The sequence below is a fragment of the Xyrauchen texanus genome, chromosome 26 (genome assembly GCF_025860055.1).
Source record: "Xyrauchen texanus isolate HMW12.3.18 chromosome 26, RBS_HiC_50CHRs, whole genome shotgun sequence".
NCBI lineage: Eukaryota > Metazoa > Chordata > Actinopteri > Cypriniformes > Catostomidae > Xyrauchen > Xyrauchen texanus.
The window spans coordinates 12,003,651-12,023,194 of record NC_068301.1 but is presented as its reverse complement, the minus strand read 5'-3'; the positions used below and the strand labels follow the sequence as shown (position 1 = coordinate 12,023,194).

The 19,544-nt window shown below is 38.2% G+C and overlaps 1 protein-coding gene across 3 annotated transcripts in view; it reads left to right on the top strand.

Moving 5' to 3' along the window:
- Positions 1 to 860: 860 nt before the first annotated feature.
- Positions 861 to 19,544, top strand: part of LOC127619598 (insulin-like growth factor 2 mRNA-binding protein 3) — a 30,096-nt gene continuing 11,412 nt past the window's right edge. For 2 of the 3 annotated variants that reach the window (XM_052092490.1, XM_052092489.1), the window contains exons 1-10: positions 861 to 1,453; positions 2,456 to 2,516; positions 9,883 to 9,931; positions 14,938 to 14,989; positions 15,092 to 15,155; positions 15,852 to 16,130; positions 17,940 to 18,074; positions 18,231 to 18,353; positions 18,719 to 18,854; positions 18,930 to 19,064. In XM_052092490.1, the coding sequence (XP_051948450.1) occupies positions 1,279 to 1,453; positions 2,456 to 2,516; positions 9,883 to 9,931; positions 14,938 to 14,989; positions 15,092 to 15,155; positions 15,852 to 16,130; positions 17,940 to 18,074; positions 18,231 to 18,353; positions 18,719 to 18,854; positions 18,930 to 19,064 (1,209 nt within the window). In that variant the 5' untranslated portion in view covers positions 861 to 1,278. The remainder of the gene's footprint in view (positions 1,454 to 2,455; positions 2,517 to 9,882; positions 9,932 to 14,937; positions 14,990 to 15,091; positions 15,156 to 15,851; positions 16,131 to 17,939; positions 18,075 to 18,230; positions 18,354 to 18,718; positions 18,855 to 18,929; positions 19,065 to 19,544) is intronic. The other variant, XM_052092491.1, reaches the window with a different exon arrangement.

Sequence of the window (19,544 nt, the reverse complement as noted above, 5' to 3'; positions counted from 1 at the left end):
TCTCGGCATATAGGAAGTATAAATTATACTGCATGAACAACACACAGGCCTATGCTATACTCCCCGCTGTGCCAATATGAGGCCCGCCCCAAACAGTCGCCATTACGACTTTTCTGTGTTCCACACGGCCCCTCCCCTTTCTTTAGGCACCGGAAGTGTACAGTTTGCTTTGTTCAATCTGTCCAGGTCACGTTACACAAGGGGAGCCACAGTTGTCAAATACTGTAGGCATGTATCCCCGCTAGATTACATTAAGACTAACACTAACTGTGTTATTAGCGTAGCCTACACAAATACTAGGCTACACACGTAGATCTGTTAATAGCTACATGTGTGGGATTTTTCTTCATAAAATGGAGTAGAACATTGGAGAAGAGACATGCAGCTTCTTAATTTAAATCACGTTGGTTGATTGCATGTTGTCTCATTTGTTTACATGTTTTGCATACATCAAAATTGCATTTTGTCATGTAATGCATGAAAAAAGGTCCAATGTAGTAGCTTATGCAGTTGTATCAATGGCAGACCCTCGTCCCCTATATTGAAGCCCACCATAAGTCCAGATCCGTAAAGCCTCTGCGCTGACTTAGAGCGCTGTGAGCGGGCGTGCGTGCAACGCCTCTTTACAACTTATACCGACAACCAATGAGGGAGCAGAACGGCATTAGAAGAGAAAAGTCCACCAAACGCAATATCATTGAACGGTACAACGAGTACATTGCACAGAATTCCTGTATATGCACGTAGAGGCTTTACCACATCCCCCCCTCTCTCTCTCCCTCTATAGCTGTCCCCACCCAAGTCACCCCTGTGCCATTTTCCCCCAATCCGACACTTAATTGAGTAAGGGACACCTCACGTGCAGGACTGATTTGTAGTTTGAACACGTGGCTCGTTCAAAAAGGCAGAAGTTAGTTTTTATTTAATATTTCCCCCCGTTATTTCGATGTTATTAAGAGGCGGTTCCTGCATAATCGTAGGCGCATTGCCATAGAATAATAATAAAAAAAAACTTTCTCTATTTTCTTCCAGCCCTCGCCTCACGAGGGTGACGGAATAAATATTTAAGATCATTTGAAGCAAGAAGAAACGCGAGTGCGCGCGACCACGGCGATCTCGTCCATCAAATATCTCAGTAGCTTGGAGTGATTGGGAGAACACTCCCAGACCCTCCGCTGAGCGACAGTGCGGTTCTCTCTCCAAACACTGCCCATCTGAGCGACGCGATAAAGGGCTGTCCCTCTGTAACACGGTCGCTCTTTTTCCGTATACATCAAAATGAATAAGCTCTACATCGGGAACGTGAGCGAGCAAGCGAGCGCGCTGGACTTGGAAAGTCTCTTTGAACAGTGGAAGATACCTTTCAGTGCACCCTTTCTCGTTAAAAGTGGCTACGCGTTTGTGGATTGCCCCGACGAAAAGGTAGCGATGAGGGCCATTGACACTCTTTCAGGTGAGAATGGAGACATCTGTGCGTTTGTGGTTTTGTACAGCCGCCAAATGTATTAAGACGCATACAAGGTTAAGACGCATAAGAGGTGAACACGCGTTTAACAGTTAAAAGCCTATACAAAGGAGTGTGTTATTCTGAGCAAGCTTAGCCTATGTAGACTTCACTTTCAGTTTTATAAACCTCGGGCTTTCTCGCAGAACTATATAGAACGGCAACTGTCCATCAAAGTTGCAGCGTTGCTTGTCTATGCAGGGAATAATGTGTTTAACAAAAAGAGATGATGTCCATTGGGCGGGTGGCTTGCACATATTATTTATTTTAATATTCTCTTAAGGGTTCGTCTAGCTCATTAAACGTATCTTATAACACTCGGACTACTTTCAGGGAGTGTATGCAGAACTGAAATATTACACTTAATTTCTTGTTTTGTCAACTTCAGAGAGATAAAAGTTAAATTTGATCACTTTTGTTTATATCGCTGCAATTACAAGGTCTGAAACACCTGGTGGTTGGGTTGCGTTTGGTGGCTTGTAGGCCTTTCGACTACTCCCCTTGTCCCCACAATATGGGTTTATTATGTTTGTGATGAGTGTAAACTGTGTAGTGGTTTGCAACATTTATCACAAAGAGACCATACATGTCAGTGGAATATTTATTATTATTATTATTACTTATTTTTTTTTAAAGATTTTTCTTAGGTAAATGGCTCGTGGTTGAGGCCTGCTCGCAAGCATGAGGACACATATTTCTTCCATGTTTAAACCTCTGGGAAATTGTATATCTATAATGGTGTGTGTGTGTGTGTGTGTGTGTGTGTGTGTGTGTGGAGAGAAAAAAAAATCAGATTTTGTTTTTGAATGACGTGGAGACTTTCTTTAGACCGTACATTCTATATAATTATATATATATTTTTATTCACTTTCGCTCATTGCAAACATTTTTCAATAATTCAAAATTTTTGGCTTGATAACAGCAACTGACTTAAACACAATATTTTTTTAGGGAAAGTGGAACTCCACGGAAAAGTCTTAGAAGTGGAGCATTCAGTCCCTAAGCGACAAAGGTAAGATTTAATCATAATTTCGCCATTTCATAAAAATGTACTTTTTTATATTTAATAAGTCATATTAAATATTATATTTATATTAATACATATTCTATTTTGACGTTTGAATCTTTTATTTCATATGTCATTTGATTTTGTTTTCGTGAGAATAATTCAACATATATTTTGACAGTTACTGCAAGCGAAATGCAAGATCGGGGTGGTGACGTATGTGGTATTAAATGTAAATTTGCATGCTTGTTAATGTAGCAAAAATGTATGTTAACTGCTGATGGAGCCTTCATCCCAGCGTGCGGAATCTAGGTTTTTGTCAAATTTCGGAGGCCTTTGGTTTGCACATTTCACACAATGCTGGGCCTCTAGGCCTTGACAAAACAAGAAACGTAGCAGAGGTGTGCATAGTGAGAACATAAAAGTTGTAAATGTGACTGCTCGTTAAACATTAGTGTGCATCTGTGGAGCCATGCTTACAGTGGCGTCCATTTAAGAAGAAACTACTATTCAGTCAGTGCTTCCGCCGCCCCCTCTTTCCCCTCCTCGCGCTGCTCATGCACGAGATGGACTCCTCAGCGCGCGTGGACTGTAAGGGTCGAGGTGTAGTCACGAAAACTGGTTTGCTGGTTCACAGGAACTCCAACGACTAGACTTGGTCTAACCCACAAAGCACGTTGTTTCACTAACCAACCGTATACTGAGCGAGTTGTTATTTTATTTAAATGTTTTAACAATTGAGTTGAACCAAAGACATGCGCTATAATGAATTTTCACCCTATTTTTAATTTATAACCAGCCATACATTGATATATGAGCTGTGCATTAATTCTTCGTCATCCTGTGTTTTTTCATTCCTGTCTAGCGGGCAGCATTGTAAAATAACTGGCTTTAATCGAAAATGATTGCTGTTTCAACGTAGTCACCATATACGTATTGAACCAGATGCCGTTAACAATTGTTTTAGCTTCCGTAAATGGCGCACTTTAATATGATTTTCTTATTTGTATTACATTAGGCTTATTTTTGTATTTCGTCATGGTTCAAATATAAATAACGTGTTGGTCTTTTTTTTGTCATTTAATCTTTTAACTATTAGGTGATTGAACAGCTGGTGATTGAAATGTTTTTTTGTTGACATGTAAAGGGTATGTTAACCGTCTAATTTAGTGTATGCAAAAACAATAGATTCAAATCAGAATAGATTTATCTGGTTTTGGTGTGTTAACAGAGTAACTGAAGTATAAATAGTGTGAAGTGTTGATCTTCCCCTGCATGTTCAGTGTGGGTGTGTGCTGCACATGTGCTATCCATGTTGAAAGAAACAGGTCAAAGGTCATGCATGTAAACTAGATTTAAACTGGGAGCCAATGGGAACAAAGTACAGTGAAATGTATGCTGGGAGTGATCTTGCCATGAGTCTCAGCTTAGGCCCTGCCTTCTTATACATGCACATAAAAACAACACTCAAAATGTGCTGAAGTTTGGCCTTTTTGCTCTCCTTTCATTAAGTGTGTATGAATTCAAGGTGTGATGGTGGCAAGGTGTGTATGAATTGTGTTGACACTAGATTTAATATTATATATAAATAATATCTGTTTGTTACATAATTAATTGTAATGTCTGTAGCAAAGTCCTATTCTTTCAAGCATACAAACACAAAGGCCGTGACAATGTTATTCAATCAGAGTTGTGTGTGTAGTACACTGCGAGTACCGTCTGCATGTACGGCCCATTGGCCTTTTGGAAGTTTAGTTCTATAAGCCATTTTCTTCCCCCATTTTTTGTGTGTGTGTGTGTGTGTGTGTGTGTGTGTGTGTGTGTGTGTGTGTGTGTGTGTGTGTGAGAGAGAGAGCATGCATGCACACACATGACTTAAGGGGGACCCAACTGGAAAAGAGTGTGAGAAAAGGGTCTTCAACTACAACAGATTCAGTGTGGAAAAAGTTTGAACCCATGTGTGGTCGGCCTTTAATTTGAAAGAATTTAAATATATTTTTGCAGTGCTGGTAATTATTTTTTTTTGGCTGTAATTAATCCAATAACTAATAATACTATTTGTTAATAATAACATGAGTTTTTAATCTAGAAAGTGGGTTATGAGGCACTGAAGTGTATTTGCTTAGATAATTTTAGAAGATTACAAGATGGAGGGAAATTATGTTGTTGGGTATTTACAATTCTCTTTATTTTAAATGAGTTGAATGTGTTTTTGTGAGTTTAAATGGAATACAGTAATTTAGTGTAAAAAAACAAAACAAAAAAAGGGCATGGGTGTTTGTTAATGTATACCCATAAAAACAAAATAATTCCAAATGATTGGGATTTTTGTAGTGTTTAGTTACATAATGTGTAGCTACCTTTTTTTTATAATTTTCTTTTTTTTTTTTTATGGTTATTTTCTGTTTGTGTATTTAATATTGGGTTTGGCTTATGTTAATCTTGAGTTGTGCATTCATATCAATACTGAAAGAGTGCTGCTTTTTGTCATGCATGTTAATCACAAAATAAGTGAATTGTTAAAGTGACATTAGGAATATTTGTGAATTAGGAAGCTACCACAGAGTCAGAGGCTCGTAAATTATAATGTGCTGCCATGTTTCCTGCTTCCTCCAGGAGTGTTTGTGGTGGGAAGTCTTCACCCACCCCCCCAAGTCTACTGTATTCATACATGCATATGCAGAGAGACAGTTGTTACATGTCCATTTGATTTTGAAGTAAATGAAGCTCCCCTCTACTTCCGTTACGTCACAACTGGACACCCACCCCTTTCCCAATTCTTGTCTGTAGGGTAGCCGGTCACCATAGTAACCAGACCCCACCCCCATGGGGCAAAGAGAGTTTCTTTTACCCTGAAATGGGGCACCAGCACCCCACCCCTGTCCTAACCACACACACACACACACACACCCCTCTTGTTCCTATAGGTTATTCTGCTGTAGGAGAACATTCCATATTGCATTCCCACTGGAATGCAGACCAAGGTTGGGAAAAGAACACCCAGTCCTAAAAAAAATTCCTCAAAAGAAATGGGAAGTTTTTAATTTGTACACCAAATCTGGAATACGCCAGTACTTTAGACTAAAGTAGATTTAAACTTTGTATTAAATGACAAGTTTCTATTGAGGTCTGCTGTTTTCAGGTTTTTTTTTTTTCCCCTCACCCCAGAGGGATTTATTTTTTTTTTGTATCCTTAGCACATGCACATATATTTTCAGCCAGGTTTTGGTCTCGTGTACTGTATATGATTCATGCAGCTGAGTGCTAACGTTTCCCTTAACTCTTTGCCGTTGTTTTAGATTTTTGGTCTGTGTGTTGACTAAGAATTTCAGGTTAAATGTATAATGTGTGTATTGCTGTTTGGTTCATGCATTTCTGCTAGAGTTTGTTGCCACAGTGGATTTTTAGTGTAGAATGGAAAGCTACTTAGTCTGATTGAAGTTGTAATATCTCTCTCAATCCATAATTTGAACCAAGCACAAAATGTATTTAATTTCAAATGAACAGTTTGTGTTTTCACCACATTTATTTATTATTATTTTCACCTATTTAAAAAAAAAATATATATATATATTTTTTTTTTCCTCTATCTGGTTAGTTTACGGTTGATTCTGTAATGTGAAATGCGATGTCACAGCAGACAAACATTGCATGTGGCACAGCATGCTAGGGAAAGCATGTCCAGTGACTTAAAAACCTCTCCAGAAATCACACAGATGTTGAATGCAAGTTCTGATAGTTCATAGTCCCTGAGATGACTTCAACTCATTGTTTTGCTGTAGACAGGGGTGAGGTCTACACATTCTCTTCATGAGTGTAAATATCCCATCTGGCCCTTGCAGCGTGCACAACTTTTTCTGAATTTAATTTCCAGGCCGTACCCCTATATAGTATTAAAAAGCTAGGATAGGGAATTTCTTAAGTGTTATGTATCCTGTGTTTTTTGGAGAAAAAAAAATGTAAATAAAAATATAATCTTAAATGTATCAAATGCTCAATGTATAGGCAAAATAACAGACCTGAATCGTTTTTTCTTATTCAAACTATGCACAAAATGGTGGCGGTGTAAATGGAACCAGCAAGACATATTTCTAAATATGAATGAATACACCTATGTTCATTAGTAAATTAGACTATTTGGTGTGGCTGATAGATCTGACAATTTTAGGTACTTAAAGGAATATTCTGGGTTAAATTTAAGTTCAGCTCAATCGACAGCATTTGTGGCATAGTGTTGATTACCATAAAAATTTATTTCGACTCATTACGGTCAGGGGATTTACAATGGAGTTGTATGGAGCCAATTTGTTTGGAGGGATTAAGGTTTGTAATTTTTTAAAACCACTTGCATTTAATCTGTTAAAACTTGTGCATTCTTTGAGCTAATATTGTTTCAATAATTTATTTATTGTCGTTTTAGTGTTTGTTGTCATGACGACAAAGTTGTAAAATTGGAAATTACTCTACACACAAAGTTGGTAAATGTTATCACACAAATCATGTTAACATGCATATTGCTTACATCATGTGACTATACTTTTGAAACTGAATATTTGAACATTTACGGATTGGCCATATTCCCTTCCACTCTAAGAGCCTCACAGGAACCAATATTTTTTCTTTTTGTATTTTGCTTTTTTTTTTTTTTTTAAGGAAAAGGAGAGATGAGTCTAAATGAATTCTTGTGAATATCAACATTATGCTACAAATGCTGTATATTGAACTAAACTTGTATTGGGTGGTGGTTGTTTCGTATTGTAGGATGGGAGATTGTTGGATTTATACCAGTGGCTTTGCTACAGCCATTTTTTTTTTTTTTTTTTTTTTATATCTGTTTGACAGTGTACATTTTATAATTTGTACAACTTATGTACAAGCAAACTTTGGGGGGTGTTTACTGCCTTTTTCGAGAGGTGAGTGCTGAAATTTAGCCTGCAACTGGAGCACAATACACTAAATAAATAATCTGGATCAACCAGTGATGCTATAAAGCACCCCAAATTGTTGATGCACGCTGATTGCTTGTAACATGTCTGCGAGTATACTTGCCATTGATTATGCTTTTATGTGGTGGATCAGTTTGCTTTTTAACAGCAGTCTGCTATGGGTACCATATTTAAACCCGTGTGTGTGTGTGTGTGTGTGTGTGTGTGTGTGTGTGTGTGTACACCTGTTCAGGTAGAGGCATGTTTGTGTTCCCATGTCCTCCGTACATTCTGTTCTTGTCAATGGTAGTGTAAATACACAAGAAAACAGTGTGATCTTTGGAGTTGTGTAAAGTCAAATGGGCAGTTATATACCTTTCATAGTCACAGCACCAAAACGTACACACTCATGAAATGTTAACGTATGCTACAGCAAGCACACCGGTCAATACAGGGAATGCACTATTAAAACTCAGTGTAAATTGAGCAGTGTAAATCGTTCATATTAGCATTCTTGTATAGAATTGTTGCATTTAATACACGCATTTGTTCTGCTTGTTTCATGAACAAGGCCCATTAATTTTACAGGACAAAATGGCTTCTTTACAGGCTCTGTATATATCTGAAATGAAACTAGTAATGCTTTGTGCTAATTCAATTTTCTAATTTAATCCGCAGCAAAATTGCAAATTGTGCCTGTTCATAGACTTGTTGTGCTTGGGTCCTCTTGATGATGAAATGTAAACATTTAATGCTGTGCCAAGATTCTCGACAGTTTGAGCTGATGCATTACTTTGTCTCATCCTGAAAGCAACCTTGCACCTTGTCATTTCATTCATTGACAAATTTTATTTAATTTAATTAAGAGGGATTTGGTTGGTTTAGTTTCTGACCAATAAGCTTGTGGACACATGGAGCTAAATGTAGATTTCTGAATTTCTAATAATAGGAATAACACTGATATACTATTATCTGAACCAAGATCTTTCCTTTTTATAAACCCACTTTTAACTTGACCACACGTTATCAAATTATCTACATGTCGGTAAAATGGCAAACATCTCAGACAATGCTTTCTTGTCAGGTTTTATCTGTCGGGATATGCAAAAGCTGTCCATCAACTTCACATCAGCAACCAAGGGTTGATTTAAAAAACAGCTGGGCTGGTCATGTGCGTATACAGGCATTAAACAGAATTCAAAGACATGTTCCTTCAACAGCCACAATCATATAATAGAAAAATCCATTGGTAATTTGGATTTACCTTTTACTATAGAATTTTAACTATGTTTGGTGAAAAGCTGAGGTCTTTTGAGCAATGTAAAGCTTGATTTAGACACTGAAATCCCAAGGTGAAGTGGACTGTTTTGTCTGAGATTTAAAGGAAAACGCTGACGGAAAGCTTTTGAAATTATCTGACATTTCTATCTATTTGAATGGGTTGATTTTTTTTTTTTTTTTTTTTTTTCTTATTCGGTGTCTGTAACTTGCTTGTATCTGTACTGCCTGATATGCACACTATTGATATGTATTTGGACTTTGACCCTGGGCTGCACTGTACCTGATTACCACCTCTGCATCTTTATCCATAAGCTTTATGTATATTACCAATGATCCTAATTACTTGATCTAAAAACGTCAAATTGGTCCAAAGAGCCTGGTCTTGCTTTGTCGAGCACATGGGTGGTATTGGAGGTCTGGTCTGTGCAGCAAATCCCAAATTCGTGTTTGTGCCAGTTGATGAACTCCAGTATTTTTCAGTGGCTTGCAAAATTGCTAGCTACTATCTTTTTATTACTTGTGACAGAGGGATAACTGATTGCTTGTGTGTGTGTGTGTGTGTGTGTGTGTGTGTGTGTGTGTGTGTATATGTATATATATATATATATATATATATATATATATATATATATATATATATATATATATATATATATATATATATATATATATATATATATATATATATATATATATATTAGATTAGGGACACATTAAAGGGCAATATTAGCAAAAAACGATGGTCAGATCATTTTGTGATTTGAATGAATAATAAATGTCATTTTTTAAAACACCTGTTTATAATTTCAAAAGTTATAAGGAGTGGGTTGCTTTTAGATAAGTAGCTTTAACTTGTCAATATAACTTTATTTGTACATAGATTTATTCTGACCAGCTACAAACTATTTAAGATATTGTCTTCTATGGATTTGACACGTAAAATGCAAACCTTAATTTTGGTTAATTTGTGAGGGATTGTTCTGCTACATGGAAATCTTCATCCCATGTGATGCTCATTGTCAGATATCAATCCGCACTCTCCCTCAGACGTGAATATGGTTTGCAAGAATCTGGACCATTTAAGTCCAGATATGGTCAACTTTTGTGATTGATTGCCTTGTGTAATTTGTGATGACCCCTCACACACTCTCTTTATGCATTTGCAGGAGCTGTAAGCTGCAGATCAGGAATATTCCACCTCACATGCAGTGGGAAGTAAGTGTGTCTCTTTATCATTGTCCTGGGGTAAAGGGACTTGCACAATGTTGGAGTATTGTGATTAGCTGGCTCACCACCACACCTCCGCAGCATTGGTATTTAAACCACCAGCCTCCTGATTAATGACCCAGAATTTGGACTACAGCAGCTCTTCCAATGTCCAAGGCCAACAAGGACATGTTTTGAGTGTTTTTAAGCAATTACCCTTTAGATTGGTTAGATATTTCAAGCACTCTTTTGGGAAGCAGCCTATAGTGGGTATATGTTCTGTGTAAAAATGTGTATGACTGAAATTATGTGAGGTCTGAGCTTCATGAAGCCTCATGTGATCTGGAGTTGCAAAAATTATAGTACTGATGTGTAAGGCTTGAAAAAAGATTTTGATCTAATGCTGCATTCAAATAATTTCAGAATTACTGTAATTACGAGTTTCCAACTAGTAAAAACTGTCTGTCGAATTTGGAATTACAAGTTGGAAACTCTGAATTTTATAAGAAAGTTAACACAAAATTACATAATTGTATGTACCTCTACACACATTTAGTTTGATATACAAGTAAACAGATGTGCACTGGTTTTGTGCTTTAATGTTTCGGCAAAAGCATATAGAGGTGAATTAATGAAATTATTAAAGTGTTGTGAGCGTTGCCTTAGAAGCAAATACGTTTCAAGGACTAGAAGATGCAGCATAAAATAGCTGTCGACAGTTTATCACTTTTATTTTATTTTTTTTATCTGTGTGCGGTTTCCTTTTCACTAACTAGTATCTGACTTGTTTTCAGATTTCTTTGTGGGTATTTACACTGTGAAAAAGACCAAGTGTAAATGCCCACCAAGACTGATTCGAGACTGATCTAAACCTCCAAGGGTGGTTTGAGACGTATTCCAGACAAAACTCGGACAAGTGTAAATGCTTCTGGCTGTTTAAGCTACTATGTAAACTTTACTCTGATTGCCCAAACAGCGCTACATCAGAATAGGGAAAATGCAAATGTATTAGCGGTTATAGCGGACCCTTGACTAATGCAGATCTCACTCCGATGACAGCATAATGTTCCAATAAAAATCCCATTTACACCTTACTAGCCCACTGGCGCTGACGTTAATAACATCTTTGTTTTGCTTAACTTACTAATCAATGTATTGGCAAAATTGCACAAGTGTGCTTCCAGTACACTTCTCTTTGCCCTCCCACTACACGTGTAAGCACACGACCCCAGTGGCCCCTCCGATTACTCGCAAGACATGCTCTTTCCCATTCCCTCTTTTTTTTCTAATTTCTGTGCATTTAGATGATTTCGAATAGACCCTTTCAGTAGTCCCCAAAAGTGCATTAATCATCAGAACCAGTTCTGATTAAAGTGTATTATGCTAACTGGCAACGATTGAGAGAGTGAATATTGAAGAGGGGGTTCCTGCAAATACTGAGAACATGTGTTTTTGTATACAGGTGAAACTTGAAAAATTAGAATATCGTGCAAAAGTTCATTAATTTCAGTAATTCAACTTAAAAGGTGAAACTAATGTATTATATAGACTCATTACAAGCAAAGTAAGATATTTCAAGCCTTTATTTGATATAATTTTGATGATTATGGCTTACAGCTTATGAAAACCCCAAATTCAGAATCTCAGAAAATTAGAATATTGTGAAAAGGTTCAGTATTGTAGGCTCAAAGTGTCACACTCTAATCAGCTAATTAATCCAAAACACCTGCAAAGGGTTCCTGAGCCTTTAAATGGTCTCTCAGTCTGGTTCAGTTGAATTCACAATCATGGAGAAGACTGCTGACCTGACAGAAAACCATCATTGACACCCTCCACAAGGAGGGAAAGCCTCAAAAGGTAATTGCAAAAGAAGTTGGATGTTCTCAAAGTGCTGTATCAAAGCACATTAATAGAAAGTTAAGTGGAAGGGAAAAGTGTGGAAGAAAAAGGTGCACAAGCAGCAGGGATGACCGTAGCCTGGAGAGGATTGTCAGGAAAAGGCCATTCAAATGTGTGGGGGAGCTTCACAAGGAGTGGACTGAGGCTGGAGTTACTGCATCAAGAGCCACCACACACAGACGGGTCCTGGACATGGGCTTCAAATGTCAAACGTCTTACCTGGGCTAAAGAAAAAAAGAACTGGTCTGTTGCTCAGTGGTCCAAAGTCCTCTTTTCTGATGAGAGCAAATTTTGCATCTCATTTGGAAACCAAGGTCCCAGAGTCTGGAGGAAGAATGGAGAGGCACACAATCCAAGATGCTTGAAGTCCAGTGTGAAGTTTCCACAGTCTGTGTTGGTTTGGGGAGCCATGTCATCGGCTGGTGTTGGTCCACTGTGCTTTATTAAGTCCAGAGTCAACGCAGCCGTCTACCGGGACATTTTGGAGCACTTCATGCTTCCTTCAGCAGACAAGCTTTATGGAGATGCTGACTTCATTTTCCAGCAGGACTTGGCACCTGCCCACACTGCCAAAAGTACCAAAACCTGGTTCAGTGACCATGGTATTACTGTGCTTGATTGGCCAGCAAACTCGCCTGACCTGAACCCCATAGAGAATCTATGGGGCATTGCCAAGAGAAAGATGAGAGACATGAGACCAAACAATGCAGAAGAGCTGAAGGCCGCTATTGAAGCATCTTGGTCTTCCATAACACCTCAGCAGTGCCACAGGCTGATAGCATCCATGCCACGCCGCATTGAGGCAGTAATTAATGCAAAGGGGCCCAAACCAAGTACTGAGTACATATGCATGATTATACTTTTCAGAGGGCCGACATTTCTGTATTTAAAATCCTTTTTTTATTGATTTCATGTAATATTCTAATATTCTGAGATTCTGAATTTGGGGTTTTCATAAGCTGTAAGCCATAATCATAAAAATTATATCAAATAAAGGCTTGAAATATCTTACTTTGCTTGTAATGAGTCTATATAATATATTAGTTTCACCTTTTAAGTTGAATTACTGAAATTAATGAACTTTCGCACGATATTCTAATTTTTCGAGTTTCACCTGTATAAAGGATGGCATCAACTCAATCTTTATAAAAGTAAAATGGCAGCATTTTTTGAGAAGGTACCTTGAGGTGAATGTTCCTATCTTTTCAATGTTGTTTTTTAGTGTTGTTTTTTTTCTTTTTTTCTACAAGCTGTAAAATCTTAAAATAAAAACAGTATTTTAGAAAAATGGAAATGTATTTTAAAGGACCTAATGTGTTGTGAAATAGCAGTGAATTAATACTAAGGAACCTTTATATTCTTGCCCTATTTAAATATAGCCTTAATTGTCCTCCTAGCAATTAATACCATTCAGAGAGTTAAATATCACCTTTAACAATAAAGTTATAAGATAGAAGGAAACAATCTGCGTCATACACACTATAGATTCCACCGTGCGTGTCATCTGCAGCAGAATTCTGCTGAAGTATTTATGATCCGTCTGATGAATTATGTCTACTCCGCTTTTGCCTAGTGGCGGTGAACTCCATTCTAGTTTAGTGCTCGCACTGCCAGTATTATTTGGGCACAGAATTTTGTCAATTATTGTGATAAGCAAATAATTTTATAAACTTAATAAAGGCACGTTTTTTTAATTGTTAAATGTAGCGTGGATATTAAAATGAGTGAATAGTCCAGTTTGTAAACCAATAAATTATACCTGGCCAACATCCTCTTGTTGAAAAACTGTGATTTAATATTTTTATATTTAACGTAACTTTCAATGTATCATTTTATTAGCAAATTTGGTTAAACGGTGAAAGTACACTCTTATTTAAATTTAAACTCATATTTTTTCTCTTTGTGCTGCTTAATGAGATTTAGTTTTATTATCCCCTTTGTTTTTCTTTGAGAGTGACTTTATTTTTGTGTTCAGTTGTGTAATTGTGTAAGGTTTTCTGTATTATGGACATTTGTTTAGGCTTTCAAGAATGGTTGTGATCTTGGAATGTTATCTGTATCATGGCGGAGCTTGGGGATGTGCTTTTTCTGTGTGACCAGGCTCAGGCAAGCTTAGCCGGGGCGGGATATTAACCAGCTGCCCTGTCTGGCTGCAGGCCTACTCCATGTGTGGATGCCCAGAATGTGTAGATCAACCCCACTCCCCCCTCTCACTGCATGGTGTCTACAAGCCAACCCCACTCCCCCCTCTCACTGCATGGTGTCTACAAGCCAACCCCTTCCTCCTCCACCCGATTGAAGGAACCCTCACCTTATTGGTCAGGACTGCAAAGACTGACTGGATATGCAGCCAATTGAAGTAGATGCCCAATGGCTGCTGGGAATTCCATAGTAATGCAGGCGCCAACCAATAGTAACACGTAGAGAAGGAAAGTGGTTTTGAGTGTATGTGTGACGTATAGAGGACTGGTGTTTGACAGCCCCCAGTCGTCTTTCAACCATGTTCAGTGTTCTATGCCTGCATGTCTCGTTCAGAAGGCATGGTGAAAGCAATGAACTGCAGAAGAGTTAAATGAGGTGTAAATCATACCCCCACCCCTTGTTGTTGTTTTTTTTTTTTTTAATATATAATAACCCTTAAATATTTCCAAACTTTAAGCTGAATTGCTGTTACTTGAGTTTTAAAGCTTTGTGATCCGTACTTAAATCAACCATTCAGTATGTTTTACTCATGGTTGAAAATGTACTACTTGCCACAGCTGCCAATAGTGGGAGAAAAAACAAAAACTATTTTGCCAGAAATATGCCTTGGATTTTTATTTTATCATTTACGTCAATGACATCAGCGTTAGACTATAGACTATGTAAGACTATAGTTCTTACAATATGGTTTAAACCATTTATTATGTTGTAGATCATAATAGTTGTCAGCCTACTGATGTGTAATGAGTTTAATGAACTCGCCAATTTCATTTTACTTTCAATTGGCGAGTGTACCCTGGTTTTACACCAAAGGATGAGCAAAACAGTTCTAGTAATGAGGTTGTGGCACCCCTACCACAATGTTTACACCTACGCCGAATCCTAATGTTTCTCTTGCTTGTTTTCACCAACAGGTTCTGGATGGATTGTTAGCACAGTACGGAACAGTGGAGAGTTGTGAACAAGGTAGGGCTTACTTCTGCAAATTGAAACTTCAGTGGTAATCTGTAATACTAAAAGATTTGTTAATTCTCTCCCTGTCTTTCTCTTTCATCATGGTATCTTCAGTCAACACGGACACTGAGACTGCTGTTGTCAATGTGCGATATGCTGCCAAGGACCAAGCCAGAGAGTAAGTACCATATGCATTGGATTTGGTGGATCACCCCCTAGAGTTTCTCTGTCCCATGTCTGGCAGTGAAATGCTAAACTTGTCAGTTCTACATGCACTGCTATTTGGGTTTTTCAGCAATTATAATAACTCATTCAGTGCCACCTACTGTTTGATTGTAAGAACTGCAGAGCTGTCGGAGGGGTAGTTCCTGCTAAATGAATGGAAAGACTTGGATAAAGGAATCTTCAGCAGTTGTTTGCACACAATAGGCGTTCCTGTTAGCATCAACGAATGGATGTCAATGCAATAGATTTGGTGGGTTTTAAGGGGTCCTGCATTCCATCACATCAAAGCCTCATCCGCTTAAACCCCCATCGGTTTCAGTTAAGTTCTACAAGTGTCCTATTTGGGAGGCAAGTGGAAAAGTGGAGATGGTGTTTGTTTGACCATTTGTAGGTGGATTGCCCCCTTAAAGTGTAAATAACACTGTGGGTCTATCTTACTACCAAATTATTGCTATGTTTGAGCATTCTGTCCATCCTGACACTGCAACATGTTGGGCTGGTTGCTGTTTAACCAGTGCCATGAGTTTGTTTTGGGAAAACTATTTGCTAATTATTTTGCAGAATTTTCATACTACACCTTTAAATTTAAAGGACTGTTTGTTAATATGCCTCCGTTTATGTTCCCCAATTCTGTTACTCACTTTTCCAGAGCATTGGACAAATTAAATGGCTTCCTAATGGAGAACTACGCACTAAAGGTTTCCTATATCCCAGATGAGACCGCAGCAGCTGACCCCCCTCCGATGGGAGGCAGAGGAGGTTTCAACCCACGTGGACCACCCCGCCAAGGCTCTCCCAATTTGGGTGCAAGACCTAAACTACAGTCAGATGTGCCCTTGCGCATGTTGGTGCCCACACAGTTTGTGGGAGCAATCATTGGCAAGGAGGGCGCCACCATTCGCAATATAACCAAGCAAACTCACTCAAAGTAAGAATACCGTCGAATTGCAACTTCGAATCCAGGGCGTGCTGAGTGACTCCAGTCAGGTTTCCTATGCAACCAATTGACCCGGTTGCTAGTGTGGATAGGGTCACGTTGGGTTAACCTCATCGTGGTCGCTACAGTTTGGTTCTCGCTCTCGGTGGGGCATGTGGTGAGTTGTGCGTGGATGCCACGGAGAATAGCGTGAAGCTTCCACATGCGCTAGGTCTCCGCGGTAACGCGCTCAACATGCCACGTGATAAGATGTGCGGATTGACCGTCTCAGACGTGAAGGCAACTGAGATTCGTCCTCCGCCACCCGAATTGAGGCGAGTCACTTTGCCACCACGAGGACTTAAAGCGTATTGGGAATTGGGCATTCCATATTGTGAAGAAAAGGGGAGACCCCCCAGACTAAAAATGATTGTTTAAAGATCATGCAAAATAGAGATGGGGCACAATGGTTGACTAGTTGTACAATAACTAGGGTTGGGTTTTAATACAGATATTCAGATTCACAAGGTTTTGATTCAATAACAAATCATGTTACAATGTCCATTTGCTTTCAAATTAATAAAATTAAGAGTATTAGCTGAGAGAGGATTTCTAAGGAACAGTCTTGGTACAATTAAAAAATATAAATTTTACAAATTATATTTTATCAATAGTCTTTCATCAAATTGGTCACATTCAAACTTTTGAATTCTGCTCCAATTCAGTCTATTCCATCAATTAATGCCTTGAAGTTGCATATAGATACTTTTGTTAAATTTGGGTTTACTTGCGTGGTGTGTTACAATTATGTACAGATGTAGAACACTAAATCGGTACTGTCTCTTTAAGACTTGTGGGGAATGCTTATTAAGAGAGAAAGATGTGCCAGTGGGTCAAGTACCTCCACCAACTGTAAGGGGCTGTGAACACAAAAACAAATGGATGGTTACAAAAGTGTTCAATGTAAACGTATGTTAGACTTTGTCTTGGTTTCAATTTGTTTGTTTATTCTCGTGCAGGAGCACTGTTTTTTTTTAGATGTCTAATGTAAAAAGCATATCGAGACATCTGCTTTCTGTTAAACTGTTTTTGTTGTGCTGTGTCTAGCCTTTTTTTAGTACAAGAATGCGATCGATCTGAAGTTATCGTAAGTGCTTGGCACAAATCCAAAAATCTAATACACAATTTTAGCATTTGAATATGCATTTTGTTTCTTAAATTAGCTGAATATTAGAAATTCTAGTTTTAATTTGACAGCCCTAAATCATAGACATTTACTCGAATATGCAAGATTTGGTCGGATATGTGAGTGATTTACTCTCTGAAATGTGCAGCATCTGAAACTCAAAACTATTGATTTTAAATGATCCTGCATCCAAAACGCTAGGTGTCAGTGTAAGTCCAAGAAGGCACAAAGACAAAAGTTTCTGAGTGCACCTTTAAAACCCTCTCGTAAAAAGTTGCCCCTTTTAAATTCATCCTCTTTAAAGCACTGCAGCTACAGCCATACACGTATAGACAGATGTGTTTGACAGTTGCGTCACATGCTACCATGAGCATTGTCATTTTAAGACTGTTTCTGTTTTAAAAAGGTCAAAAAATTAAATGGGGAGGGGAGGGGAATGTTTGGGAAGGATTTAGTTTTGCACATCCCTAATGCAAATGCACTGATTATACCATAAAGTATTGTCATCAGTTACAAAGTGTTGTAGCTTAAGTGAATGTCAAGGAATGGAATCATTGTTTCCGGGTTTGGAAAGGTAAATTGGAGTCAGTTGGTTAATCTAATTGGTTGGTTATGTGTTATGAATGTGCTTACAGGATTGATATCCACCGTAAGGAGAATGCAGGGGCAGCAGAAAAGCCCATCACTGTTCACTCCACACCAGAAGGCTGCAGTTCTGCCTGTCGAAACATCATGGAGATCATGCAGAAAGAGGCAATCGACACTAAGATGTGCGATAATACACACACTGCACATTTCACGCCCTCATTTAATAATACAGTTTTCTGACTTCATTTGTCATATTACATCGTAACAGTCTTTTACTCTCACCTTTGCATGTTCAGTTTCTCACTTGATCACACAGTACCCTGCTCTGTCACACACAGCACCGAAGAAATTCCTCTGAAGATCTTGGCTCATAATAATTTTGTGGGCCGCCTGATTGGAAAAGAGGGACGCAACTTGAAGAAAATCGAGCAAGATACTGACACAAAGATCACAATATCTCCGTAAGTAATTTTTTAGGCTCAACTTGAGAATTTCCCCTCTTCCTAAATTATACCACTTGCCACTGAGTTGCAAGCAGCAAATCAATGTTTATGGCTGTAATTGTAAACTAAAAGCAATTGGAAATTTATTTTTTTTAAAAAGAGATGAGGGAGCCCTCCGATATGTCCCGCCCCGCCCCAACTTCCTGATTCAATAGGAAAGGCATCAACATGCACAACACAGCACTTAATCCATTTCATGGAAACTTTAAATGTAATGTTGTATATTGCAATATTAAGATGTAATATTGTTGCTGTATTTCTGTATGCTCCCACTCTTCACCTCTCCATTCCTTTTTCCATTTTGTCTCCCCTTGCTCTCTTAGTCTGCAGGATCTGACCCTGTATAACCCAGAGCGTACCATTACTGTTAAGGGTTCATTAGAGGCTTGTGGAAAAGCAGAAGAAGAAATCATGAAGAAAATCCGTGAATCATATGAGAACGACGTTGCTGCTATGCATGTAATCCCACAACACAATCATTAATTTCCTAAATCATGCACTACAAGAGCTTTAACAATTTTTTCCCTCCTTTAGTTGCAGTCTAATCTGATTCCGGGGCTCAATCTGAATGCCTTGGGTATTTTCCCTGGTGCAGGAAATGGAGGGATGTCACCCTCTGTGGTTTCAGGACCTCCAGCTGGGGCTCAAGCTGCTTATCAATCATTTGGGGTAACTCAATTACATTAGATTGTGTGAATATGTACTAAGGTCAGAAATTAACCAGGGGTGTGGGCATAATGCCCCAAGTATTTTAAATGTGGGGGCAGAATTGCCCCTGTAGTGAATCATATTTAACATTTTGATTTTTATTATAGAATATTTTATACTATAGTCTTGTTATGGACTTAAAGAAATGGTTCACCCAAAAATGAAAATTCTCATTACTCACCCTCATGCCATCCCAGATGTGTATGACTTACTTTCTTCTGCTGAACACAAAGATTTTTAGAAGAATATTACAGCTTTGTAGGTCCATACAAGGCAAATAAATGGGTAACAAAATTGTGAAGTTCCAAAAAGCATATAAAGGCCACATAAAGGTAATTTATGATAAATGTGGGTGAGAAACATATCAATATTTAAGTCCTTTTTTTTTTTTTTGCTATTAATTACTACTTTCACTTTTGTTTTTGGCAATTCACATGCTTT